Genomic DNA, 12,467 nt, shown 5'->3' on the forward strand with positions numbered 1-12,467 from the left:
CACAATAGGGGAATGATAGCTGAGTGAGTTGTGCGCCCCCTCCTACACTGCGCCCTGAGGCTGGAGCCTCTCTCGCCTCTGCCTCGGCCCTGCTGCACATCACTATGTGTGACCATCCAATGAAACCGACAGGATTATAAAAGACAGGAAGTGATGCGAAGTGTGTGTATCCAAAGCAAGCAGGCAGAGTTCATGTCATTATTGCTGACCAGAAACGTGAACTCAGAGTTATTGGTTAGAGTTACTAAACACAGTTACATGGTCACTACTTCTCAGTAATGACCCAACAGGATAATCAAAGGCAGAAATTTTGTTTTTTATTTGTTTGTTCTTTTTTTTTTTTTTTTTTTTCCAGTGGTAGCTGAAAAAAAAAATTGGGAAAAAAGTCAAACTGAAAGCCCTAGTTCACCCTAGCTCAGCCTTTCTCAACTTTTTTCCCCTGGAGGGATCCTGCAAATAACTTTTGGATCTCAAGGAACCCCTACAATTTTTGGATCTCAGGGAGCCCCTGCATTTATTTTGCAAGAGGCATGGACTTCAAAAGTAGTTGAGGCCATGTATTTCACTACCAGCTCTTACAGTGCCCTTTATTATACTGTCCCCTTATTCTAGTGTTTTTTTTATTAATGTGCTCATTATTGTTCTGACCCACAATTTAGTGCTTCTTTTTACAGTATCCCCTATTGTAGAGTGCTCAATCATACTAAAGCGTTGGGTAAAGCGTTAATAGAATACAGGCATTATTTCCATTGGCACCCTTTTATCATGTATGCGACTGAGAAACTGTCGTGTGATCTCCAGATAAGATACCTTGACACACTCAGCGGATCGCTCAGAAACAGCCTTATCAGTCTGCAGACAGACTGTACACACGCTCTACTATCGCTGGAACGTCCGCCCAGCGGGAGGGTCCGACGGACCCGTCGCTCCTGCAAATAGAGCATGTGTACGCACCTTTAACCACTTTGCTGCCCGGGTACAGTATATCTACGCTCTTTCGAACTTCAGTTCCCCACCCGGAGCCTAGATATACGCAGCCCCCCGCCGCTACCGCCGCTGTCCGCGCTCCCGCGATTGTGCACACCGCCGCCCGCTCGTCCGGAGATCAATGAACGGGAAAAACCATTCCCGTTCGTTCATCTCTGCCCCCCAGCAATGATCGGCTGCTTCTATGAGAAGCAGCACGATCATTGTGAAAAAAAAAAAAAGTTTCCCAGCCTCCCTGAACTTTTAGCAAGCGTACTTCCTACGCTTGCAGGACGCATTTACAAAAAAATCACTGTGGCCATCTTGTGGCCAAAAAGTAAAACTACACCCAAAAACATTTTTCACATACAAATACATTAGTTTACAATATAAAATTAACTCATTAACTCCCACACTCCCCAATTGTTACCAATTTTTCTTTTTTTTGTAATAAAAAAAAAAAATTACAATAAAAAAAACAAAAAACAAATAGTTACCTTAGGGACTGAAATCTTTAAATATTTATATCAAGAGGGTATAACACTGTTACTTTATAAATTATGGGCTTGTAATTAGGGAATTACGCAAAACTGAAAAAAATGCACCTTTATTTGCAAATACAATATTGGCACCAAACATTGTGATAGGGACATAATTTAAACGTGTAATAACCGGGACAAATGGGCAAATAAACTACATGGATTTTAATTACAGTAGCATGCATTATTTAAAAACTATAATGGCCGAAATCTGAAAAATAATTTTTTTCCCCAATTTTTTCCTATTTTCCCATTAAAACACATTTAGAATAAAATAATTCTTGGCATAATGTCCAACCTAAAGAAAGCCTAATTGGTGGCAAAAAAAACAAGATATAGTTCATTTCATTGCGATAAGTAATGATAAAGTTATAGGCGAATGAATGTAAGGAGCGCTGAAAGGAGAAAATTGCTCGGATGCTAAAGGGGTAAAAAACCCTCAGTTGTGAAGCGGTTAAGCTGATCATGCAAACTAGTGATAGTGGAAGTCTGTTATATATTCATCTTTTTTTAAAGAAGGATTTTTAAATTAGAAAGTTTTTTTAAGGACAGAAAAATTTTAAATCACAGTGGCAACCTAAAACTGTTCTCACTGTTTAGGTCCCACTTAAGAGTTCTGGAGCTGTCAGGTGGCACAACTTCTATACAAATAGCTTGCTTCACAAGAAAACAAGCTCAAGACCTAAAACAACAAATCTGATATATACAGCTAAAATTTCTATCTTCTGCAGATTTACCAAAAAGCAAGCAATTCAGATTAGCAAGTTACAAACTTTGGTCAAAAGACTGCCCAAAGCCCAGGAGCTGCAGATCTAGATAGGGGACTTTCCCACCCATCCATGATGTTACCCAGACCTCCCAACTTTTTGAGATAAGAAAGAGGGACACTTAAGCCACACCCCTGCCATACCCCTAATCACGCCCCCAACACACCCCTAGTCACGCAAACTATAAAGAGTTTGTAATAAAAAACAGAGGGACAGTTGGGAGCTATGTAGAATGTACATAAAATGCATACCTTGCCAATCTGAATGAGAATATTTTGAAAAATGTTTCATACCATCTATCAGAGGATTTTATTAGCTCATTAGGAAAGTGAGTTTACACAAATGTCTTGGCAGTTCTTATTTTCAATTTATGATAATAGATGGGTCTTACGGATGAATCCAGTTATTAACAGTATCCTTTGAGTCCAATGAGCGAAATGAGTACAGCCAAAAGGTGTTTGGCCTTGGCCCCTTTAATGAATGCTAGAATACAGATAATCAATTACAGCAGAATCCAATTTTTGCTACCAATGTAAGCAGCAACCTAAATTGAAATGAAGAATTAATTCAAATGAAGAAACTCAAGGTTTCACATTTAACCAGCTGGGCGGTATGGACGAGCTCAGCTCGTCCAGTACCGCCGGAGCCTGCCGCTCAGGCCCTGCTGGGCCGATTTGCGCCAAATAAAGTGCAGCACACGCAGCCGGCACTTTGCCAGCCGCGTGTGCTGCCCGATCGCCGCCGCTCTGCGGCGATTCGCCGCGAGCAGCGGCGAAAGAGGGTCCCCCCAGCCGCCTGAGCCCTGCGCAGCCGGAACAAAAAGTTCCGGCCAGCGCTAAGGGCTGGATCGGAGGCGTCTGACGTCAGGACGTCGGCTGACGTCCATGACGTCACTCCGCTCGTCGCTATGGCGACGGTGTAAGCAAAACAAGGAAGGCCGCTCATTGCGGCCTTCCTTGTTTATTCTGGGCGCCGGAGGCGATCGGAAGAACGCCTCCGGAGCGCCCTCTAGTGGGCTTTCATGCAGCCAACTTTCAGTTGGCTGCATGAAATAGTTTTTTTTTAATTTAAAAAAAACCCTCCCGCAGCCTCCCTGGCGATCTTATCAGAACGCCAGGGTGGTTAAGTGAAAGAACAATAAAAAAAATTTATATATATATATATATATATATATATATATATATATATATATATATATATATATATATATATATATATATATATATATATATATATATATATATGTTAAAGTGGACCCAAACTTTTGCACAGCATATATTGAAAACGAATATAGTTGCTGAGAAATTCACTCTGTGTGTTTGGAGAGATCAGCCTCTTTAATTAACCTTATAAGCAAGTTATCAGCAAGTGTGAATCAGGGCTGTGAGTTGTGCTGCGGTGTGCCGTGGGTTCTGTGATAATATGTAAACACTGATGGTTAACCCATCCTGTGCTACCAGGAATGTCCAGGAAGGTAACACTTCAAGTTTTTTTGTTAGGATTTCTATAAGTTGAAACAAAGAAATGTTTTTCTTTCAGGCTGGTCTTACATTTGTGTTTTGTGCAACACAAAACACAAATGTAAGACCAGTCTGAAAGAAAAACTATCTTCTTTTAGAGCAGAGAGGATGTTCTGAGTTTAGGTACACTTATGCCAAATTTCCCATTTGCAGTTTCAATGCATAGATGATTGAATCATTAAACCTAGCAAAATGTAACATTTGAGAATTGGGGAAAAAAAAAAAAAACAACAGATGAGGATGATAAAACTCAGGAGTAGATTAGACTTAATTTCTGAAGAATGCTAACTTTTCAGATAATTACAACCCATAATATGTATTATTGCTACAAACTACTGACCTTACCCTAAACCCATTAGCTTGCAGACCCATTGAGACAGCTCTTCCTCCCAGCCATCGGAACAGACCTGGTAATCATAAGCTGATCGGTGGACAACCAGGGATGTCAGGGAGCTCATGTTTCTAGAAACAGAGACTAAAATAAGAAATGAATAAATGTTAATATCATGAAACAAGTTATGTTAATGAAACTAACATCACCCCTTTTCAGAACACACAACACTATTATACACTATTAAAGAGGGCAGTATTATAGACAGGGCTGTGGAGTCGGAGTCGTGGAGTCGGAGTCGTGGAGTCGGGCAATTTTGGGTGCCTGGAGTCGGAGTCGGGAAAAAATGCACCGACTCCGACTCCGACTCCTAATGAATTTGTAACTGTAATTAAAATACAAAATATGATAAAATGTTCTATTTCTCAGATAATAGTCATTAAAAATAATGTATATATACAGTATATACACAGTAATAGCTGTGCTTAGTCCACAAAAATGAAATAAACCAATCAAAATTAGTTACTTGTGCTGCTTCAATAAAGCAGTCCCCGTATTTTTAAGGTCAGATATACATATCTGATTGTGACTGTATATATGATGTGTACACCGGAATCTCTTCTATATACTAAATAACATCTATGCTGTAAGAATAAAGCCTAATGTGTAGCTGTGTCACTAATAGAGATGGTCAACGAGATGGAAATAATTCTGCATTGATGCTGATTTATGCAAATGTATGCACTCCCTTTGCTGATGAAATCAAATCATTTGATATGTTGTTAAAATTTGGTTTGGTGACTACAAATTAAAGGGTAACTGAGACGGATGAAAAGTTTTATACATACCTGGGGCTTCCTCCAGCCCCCTTCAGGCTAATCAGTCCCTCGCTGTCCTCCACCACCCGGATCTTCTGCTATGAGTCCTGGTAATTCAGCCAGTCAGCGCTGTCCGACCGCATGCCGCTCCCACAGCCAGGAACATTCTGCACCTGCGCAATAGTGCTGCACAGGTGTAGTATGCTCCTGGCGGCGGAGTGTGTGCATGCGCACTACGCCCGACTGGCTCAAGTACCTGGACTCATAGCAGAAGATCCAGGTGGTGGAGGAGGACAACGAGGGACTGATTATCCTGAAGGCGGCTGGAGGAAGCCCCAGGTTTGTATAAAACTTTAATTTCATCTGTCTCAGGTTTACTTTGTTACACAGTAGTACTATACTCTACATATGCACTCCCCACAGAGCTGCAGGGAATCCACTGAGAATGCTGTGCACATTGAACACAGAGGTGTTGTCTGTTTACAATCTCCTCATTCCCCTGCAGAGTACCTGCACATCATTCTTACATGTACCCACACTTACATTGCCTAAAGCCTGATAGATGTTCTTTGTTCCGGTTTGTACCTTTTACAAGTACTCTTACCAAGGACTAGTTTTAGTCTAAAGGGAATAAATATAGTAGTCTACATATCCTTCTCACTTCAGTTGTCCTGTAAAATTCCTAAGCGTTGGCAGTTAAGAGACGAATTTCATGTTACATATTTTTAATCAACAAAATTGTAATATGCAAATTAGAGGAGTCGGAGTCGAGGAGTCAGAGTCTGAGTCGGTGGAATCCTAAACTGAGGAGTCGGAGTCGGTGGATTTTTGGACCGACTCCACAGCCCTGATTATAGAACTATGGACTTTAATTAATAAGGCAGGAAGCAATGGACACTGCAGTAAACCATATCAACTAACAACTCGCCTTCTACTAATATAAACCAAAATCTCACTGTTTATGGAGATCTAAACTTTTTTGAAAAAGAAACATCCCTTCTAAACAAGGTGTGCAAACTATTGAGCAACTGAGCTAAAAACACCCCAACAAAAACAAACAACTGGTACTTAAAGTAAACCAGAAACAAAGCACCCTCATGTATTTTACCATATATATCAGTGGGAGCATTAGAGAACACACCTACCCTGCTCTCTGCTTCATCCTTCACTGCTCAGCCTGCTTATTAACAGCCCTGATAAAATCCCCGACTGAGCATTCAGTCTGGCTTTGCTCAGGAATCATTATAGCTGAGTCTGTCTTTTCTGATGTCTTTTCAAGCCCAAGCCTGGCTATAATGATTCCTGAGCAAAGCCAGACTGAATGCTCAGTCTGGGATTTTATCAGGGCTGCTAACAAGCAGGCTGAGCAGTGAAGGATGCAATAGAGAGCAGGGTAGGTGTTTTCTCTAATGTTTACACTGATATATATGGTAAAGGTACATGAGGGTGCTTTGTCTCTGGTTCACTTTAAAAAGCTAACTGGGCTAGTCAGCCATGGAAGATCTGTGTGTGGTGTTCACCACGCAGTGTATGATGTGATGGCTGCATGTATTGCAGGTTGCTGAAGACTGAAAGATAAAGATAATTTTCAATAGTTCACAGAATGACCCGGTATGGTGATACAAATAATAAATCTGGGCCAGATCGTTTACTCCCACATATCGACTGCCCCCCACCCCCCTTTTTGAAAAACATATTAAGAGTTAAATATATAAGAGACATTTCTGGCCACCTATACTGAAGCGGGCAGAATTCAGTTGGGTGGGGGGGGGGGGCGGTTTCCTTTGGACTTTACACCTCTAGCGATGCCTGCAAACCAGTCCTGCCAGTAACACTGAGCTTCCCAATGGTTAGCCTACCAGCCTGCTGTTACACAAGATGTTGTTTTTTTTACTTACCACAGTCCCATTCATCAGAAATGTCAGTACAATCCAAGTGCCCATCACACCACTGATCACGTGATACACACTCATGATTTGCACATTCCACCTCGTCCTGCTTACAAGAAGCTGTGAAATGAATGTGTAAAATAGTCATCAATCTTATGCTTCACCATAGTTTGTTTTACAGAGATAATTTCTGAGAGAACAATAATAAACGTACAGCAATTTGCCTCTTCTAGCTGGTCAGGGCAGTCAGGAAAGCCATCGCAGATCATGGAAAACGTGATGCATGTCTTACTTCCTGGACATTCCCACAGACCTCTCTCCACACAGCCTGCCAAAGAACAACAACAGCAGCATTACCCTTCCATGAGCATCACTGATAATGATCAAAGACACATTTTGCATAACATGGATTCTTTACAACATTCAATAAATGTTGCATTATCAACACAAGCCAAATGTCTATAACGCCCTAACATATGCACCACTGTACAAGAGCATTGTAAGGAGTGTATATTAAAGAGAACCTGAGGTGAGAGGGATATAGAGGCTGACATATTTATTTCCTTTTAAACAATGCACAGTGCCTGCTGATCCTCTGCCTAATTATTTTAGCTTTAGACCCTGAACAAGCATTCAAGTGCTCTGACCCAAGTCTGACTGGATTAGCTGCATACTTATTTCAGGTGTGTGATTCAGTCACTACAGAACTGCCAGGAAACTGGTATTGTTTAAAAGGAAATAAGTATGGCAGCCTCCATATCACTCACATCTCAGTTGCCCTTTAAAAACACAAAGCAGTCAGAAAAACAAGTAAGGATTGGAAGTGGAAAAATGCCTGAGAATTAAATCTAAGGGTGGGCACATACATTCAATTTTGATTGGCCAATGACTGACCAATTTTACCATTCCAATGTATATATTAACTTATCAAGTCAAAAGTCAAATAACATTTATATCACGCTTTTCTCCTGGCGGACTCAAAGCACCAGAGCAGCAGCCACTAGGGCACGCTCTATAGGCAGTAGCAGTGTTAGGGAGACTTGCCCAAGGTCTCCTACTGAATAGGTGCTGGCTTACTGAACAGGCAGAGCTGAGATTCGAACCCTGATCTCCTGTGTCAGCGGCAGAGCCCTTAACCATTACACCATCCAGCCACCACTTATAAAGCTGATTAGTTAGAAATTGCATTGTTCAATAATCAATTTAGTTGGACTGCTTTACTAAATTTACTAGCAATTTTTTCCCATAAATTATAAATGGAATGTGTAGTTGTGCTACATAAGTATTGCTCAAGTAGTAAAAATTAACCACTTAGGTACCAGCTTTCTCTGGCCCCTTAAGGATCAGAGACCACTGGTACAAAATACAGAGGCTCGCCAACGTCACACCGCATGGAATTGCTGCTCTTGCTGGTCATGCCGCTCACCCGTCGCCTCAGCCCACCTGCTGTAACATAGTGAACGAGCAGCGGGGATGTTGAAATCTACAACCTGGGCGTGGCCTGCAGCTGCTCAAGCTGGACGTGTGTTGAGCGAGCTCCGCTCTTCCCGGCTGCATCGGAGTTTATCCAGGCATCTGACCAAGAAAATAGTGGTCGGTCTGTGTGCCGTCTCTCCCGGACCACCCCAGCACTCAGATGGGAGGCAAGGGGAAACGCCAGAACGAGGATTCCGCCGCTGAGAGACCCTCAACAGCGCGCACCCCGAAGGCCAAGATGGCGACGAGCATGAGCAAGCACGAGGACTCGGACCACGGAAACGAGTCAGACGGAGATAGTCGCTTCTCAGGTACAAGGGGCGCCCAGACTCGCAAACAGAAGCGGGGGACCTCGGTGGCAGGGTCCGGCGATATAGACACCCGAGATCGGGACTTGCTGGACAAATTTAAGGTTATCTTACAGAGGGAGTTGGCGGAGTCCTCCAGCAAATTAGCTTCCCGCCTATCCAAGGAAATCAGGGAGTTGGGGGCTAGAACAAACGAACTAGAAAGACGTATGGACAATACTGACATAGTCATAGATGAGCACGAGAAAGATATTGGGGAAATGCGATCGGACCTCCGAGCGACTAACTCTCGTATGGAGGACTTTGAAAACCGCGCCCGCAGAGGCAACCTGCGTGTCCGGGGCCTTCCGGAAAGTATTACGGATCTCACTTCGACAGTTACAGCCCTGTTCCAAGAGTTGGATCATACTATTCCGATTGAGAGGTTGGAGTTTGATAGGATTCACAGAGCACTTGGGCCACTAAGACCCGATGGCACACCCAGAGACATTGTTATCAAGTTTACGTTCTATAAAACGAAAGAAACCCTTTTTCAGGCCGCCAGAGCTAAAGATAAGCTAGAGTTCCAAGGGCATCAATATCAACTATTTGCCGACCTCGCGCCGGCTACAATATTGCGCCGCAAAGAGATGAAGCCAGCCATCAAAATCTTGCTTTCCCATGGCATAAAGTACAAATGGGGTTTCCCCTTTAAATTGATCTTTTCGCACAACAATATCACACATACTGTGACGACGCCCGAGGAGGCCCACAAGAAATTAGAACGTCTCAAACTTTCTCTTCCGACCGCATCCCCTGCACGTAGTCAAGGGAGTCAAGGATCCATACGCTCGCAACCACTATGGGAAACAACTAGATCACAACGCTCGAGGAACCGGGGCAAGGAAAAGTCGTTACCCTCGATAGCCTCAGACCCAGGATGACTGTTGGAGCATCCTTATAGGCCCAAAACTTAGGGCCTGCTGCTGAGTTTTGCCTTTGGGCCCCCTGGTCATGTTTTTTTTTTTTTTATGTGTGTCTTTTTCTGCCCCCAGATACGTACGGAGAGCATCTGAGTTGTACTTTCCACCACCACTGTGCCCCCGATTCAGGGTGCTTTCACTTTAACAGCCTAATCACCATATTGTTGTAATGCAAGCTCTTGAAATATATGACATGCATTCCCTTTTTTTGTTACAGGCCTGATATCTCAGACTTTTCGGGGCATTAGGATTTATTGTTCTTGGGGTAGTAGCTTCAGCCGGGAGCCTTATCTTGCCCCACTGGGCCACTTATTTTGACTAGACCATGCCTGTTTACCCCTCCTTGCAGGGCTTATTTGTTTTACTACAAATCTTTTTTCTACCGACGTGGGGGGGGGGGGCCGTAAGGCTCTCGGCTGATAGTTCCGGAAGCTTCTGGCTCCCTTATATTTCTATATTTTTTTGTTTTTCTTAATTATTCACTGTTATGCTTCTCGGGGGGAAATTTTGACGGGGTCTGAGGTCCGGGGGATAAGAGGGGATGGGGGACACAGACGGACCTATATAGGTAATTAAGGTTATGTTATAGTGATGCCTTTTAATTGAATTGAAAATGTTTATTATTCATGCAGCCGGGGAGGGCCTCCTCCCCGGGTAGGGCCTCCTCCCCGGGTAGGCGCCAGAATTTGGTTACGCCTACTCTATGGCCTAGGCTGGGTGAGTTTCTCCACCAAGCCGGATGGCTCAAACATGGGCATGGTTCTCCTCTGCCTCTTCATTTTTCTGAAGAGATCAGAGGTTCGGGGTTCTCTCTTTTTTTCTCTTTTCCCTCTCCTTTCTTCTTATTTCTCTCTTCTGCCTTTGCTCTTTTCTATGCTCTCTCTACTCTCTTCCTCGGGACTCGTGTCACAGGACTGCAGCCTTAGCTCAAATTCACACTGCTATGGGGAGGCACCCAATATTTATACTAGATCAGCCCTACCTTTCATTCTGCTTTAATGGCTCTAACTCCAGCCTTGATTATGGATAGTCTACCCCTAAAAATCATTACACACAACGTGCAGGGTTTTAATTCTCCGCAGAAAAGAGGGAAGGCGTTCCACTACTACAAGGCCTGTCATGCAGACATAGTGTGTCTCCAAGAGACTAGGTTTTCAGCATCCAGCCACCCAGCCTTCCTTAATCGACACTTTCCTCTAGCATACCACTCTTGCGCACCTGACAAGGTACGTGGAGTTACGATTGCTTTCAGGCGCAACCTCCCTTTCAAATGTGATTTTTCTATTCTCAACCCAACAGGGAGATATGTCTTGCTGAAAGGCACCCTTTTTGACAGTAAAGTAACTATAGTATCATACTACGCACCGAATCGGTTCCAGGACCGTTTCTTATCTCACCTTATGCAGGTAATTGATCATCATGTAGAGGGGTCTCTTATATTATGCGGGGACACTAATGTCACCCTTAATGTTGATATAGATAAAGCCCCAGGCCCTAATTCAGCAGCTTCCCAATCTTTTTCCACCACTACCTCACAGACAGTCGGGCAATTGCTCTCTAGTAGGGGCCTACTCGATGTCTGGAGAGAACTCAATCCGACTACAAAGGATTTTACTTTTTATTCCAACCCTCATGGAAGCTTCTGCAGAATAGATCATTTTTTTCTAAACTCCTCAATGATTGCTAATGTCATGTCAGCAAAAATCCTCACAGTCCCATGGTCAGACCATGACCCTGTGCAGATACAAATGTCTTCACTGGTACCAAGAAGCCGCATGTTTAAGTGGCGTATGAACGACTCCTTGCTATCACACCCTGATTGCCTCAATAAGATTCAATCCTGCATCTCTGATTACCTGGATAATAATGAGGGCTCAGTCAGTTCAGCAATCACCCTTTGGGAGGCCATGAAGGTTACGGTTAGGGGAGGAATTATTAGTATAGCGTCCCATCTAAAAAGGGCAAAAACCCAAACCATATCAGATTTAACTGCCCAGTTGGAGGAAGTTGAGCGTAATTGGAAGACCCTCCAGACACCAGCCCTTAAAATAGAAAGAGATAGACTCCGCATACAACTAGATTCCCTGCTCAGCGAGGTCATAGAAAAACAGCTTAGGTGGCAGGAAAATAAATACTATCGTTGGGCCAACAAACCCCACACGCTCTTAGCTAACAAACTTAAAAATAGGGGATATAAACCACCCACCTGTAGAGTTCGCAGCCCAAACCACCCACCTACAGCAGACCCACATAAGATAGTCTCCCTCTTTCAGGAATTTCTCCAGAATCTATACTCCTCAAGGGTAAATCCTGACCCCTCAGGCCTGGAATCTTTTTTCTCCTCTATCCATCTCCCTCGACTTTCTCAAGAGGCAATTGAGAATTTATCCAAAGAAATTCACACAGATGAAGTCCTCACTGCAATTAAATCTTTAAAACCCTCTAAAGCTCCAGGCCCGGACGGGTTCTCCCCCTTATTCTACAAAAAATTTGCTACCTCAGTGGCCCCCCTACTTAAACAGGTTTTTAATGAAGAGGAGGCTCAACTCCCAACTTTTCCTCACTACAGGCAGATATTGTAATGTTGCCTAAATCGGACTCAGACCCCATAGATATTAACAATTTTCGGCCCATATCCCTTCTAAATGTTGACATGAAACTACTCAGCAAGATACTGGCCACCCGACTTAACCCTTTGCTTTCTAGTATGATAAATAAAGACCAAGTAGGCTTTGTCCCGGGCCGACAAGCTACAGATGCGGTCTTCCGAGCAATCCAAATCTTTGAATGTCTTAGAGCCAGGAAGATACCGGGGGTCTGCCTCAGTCTTGATATATATAAGGCATTTGATTCTCTTTCATGGGAATATTTATATTATGCCCTTCGCCACC

General features: G+C 43.3%; 1 protein-coding gene across 2 annotated transcripts in view; it reads right to left on the reverse strand.

The window, feature by feature from the left end:
• The window catches only part of CORIN (corin, serine peptidase), a 279,818-nt gene that overhangs the window by 56,458 nt on the left and 210,893 nt on the right, over window positions 1-12,467 (reverse strand). For both annotated transcript variants that reach the window (XM_068278537.1, XM_068278536.1), the window contains exons 14-16: window positions 7,045-7,158; window positions 6,840-6,950; window positions 4,138-4,267 (exon numbers count right to left, since the gene is read on the reverse strand). In XM_068278537.1, coding sequence (XP_068134638.1) covers window positions 4,138-4,267; window positions 6,840-6,950; window positions 7,045-7,158 — 355 coding nt within the window. The remainder of the gene's footprint in view (window positions 1-4,137; window positions 4,268-6,839; window positions 6,951-7,044; window positions 7,159-12,467) is intronic.

This window comes from Hyperolius riggenbachi, chromosome 1 (genome assembly GCF_040937935.1).
Source record: "Hyperolius riggenbachi isolate aHypRig1 chromosome 1, aHypRig1.pri, whole genome shotgun sequence".
Taxonomy (NCBI): domain Eukaryota; kingdom Metazoa; phylum Chordata; class Amphibia; order Anura; family Hyperoliidae; genus Hyperolius; species Hyperolius riggenbachi.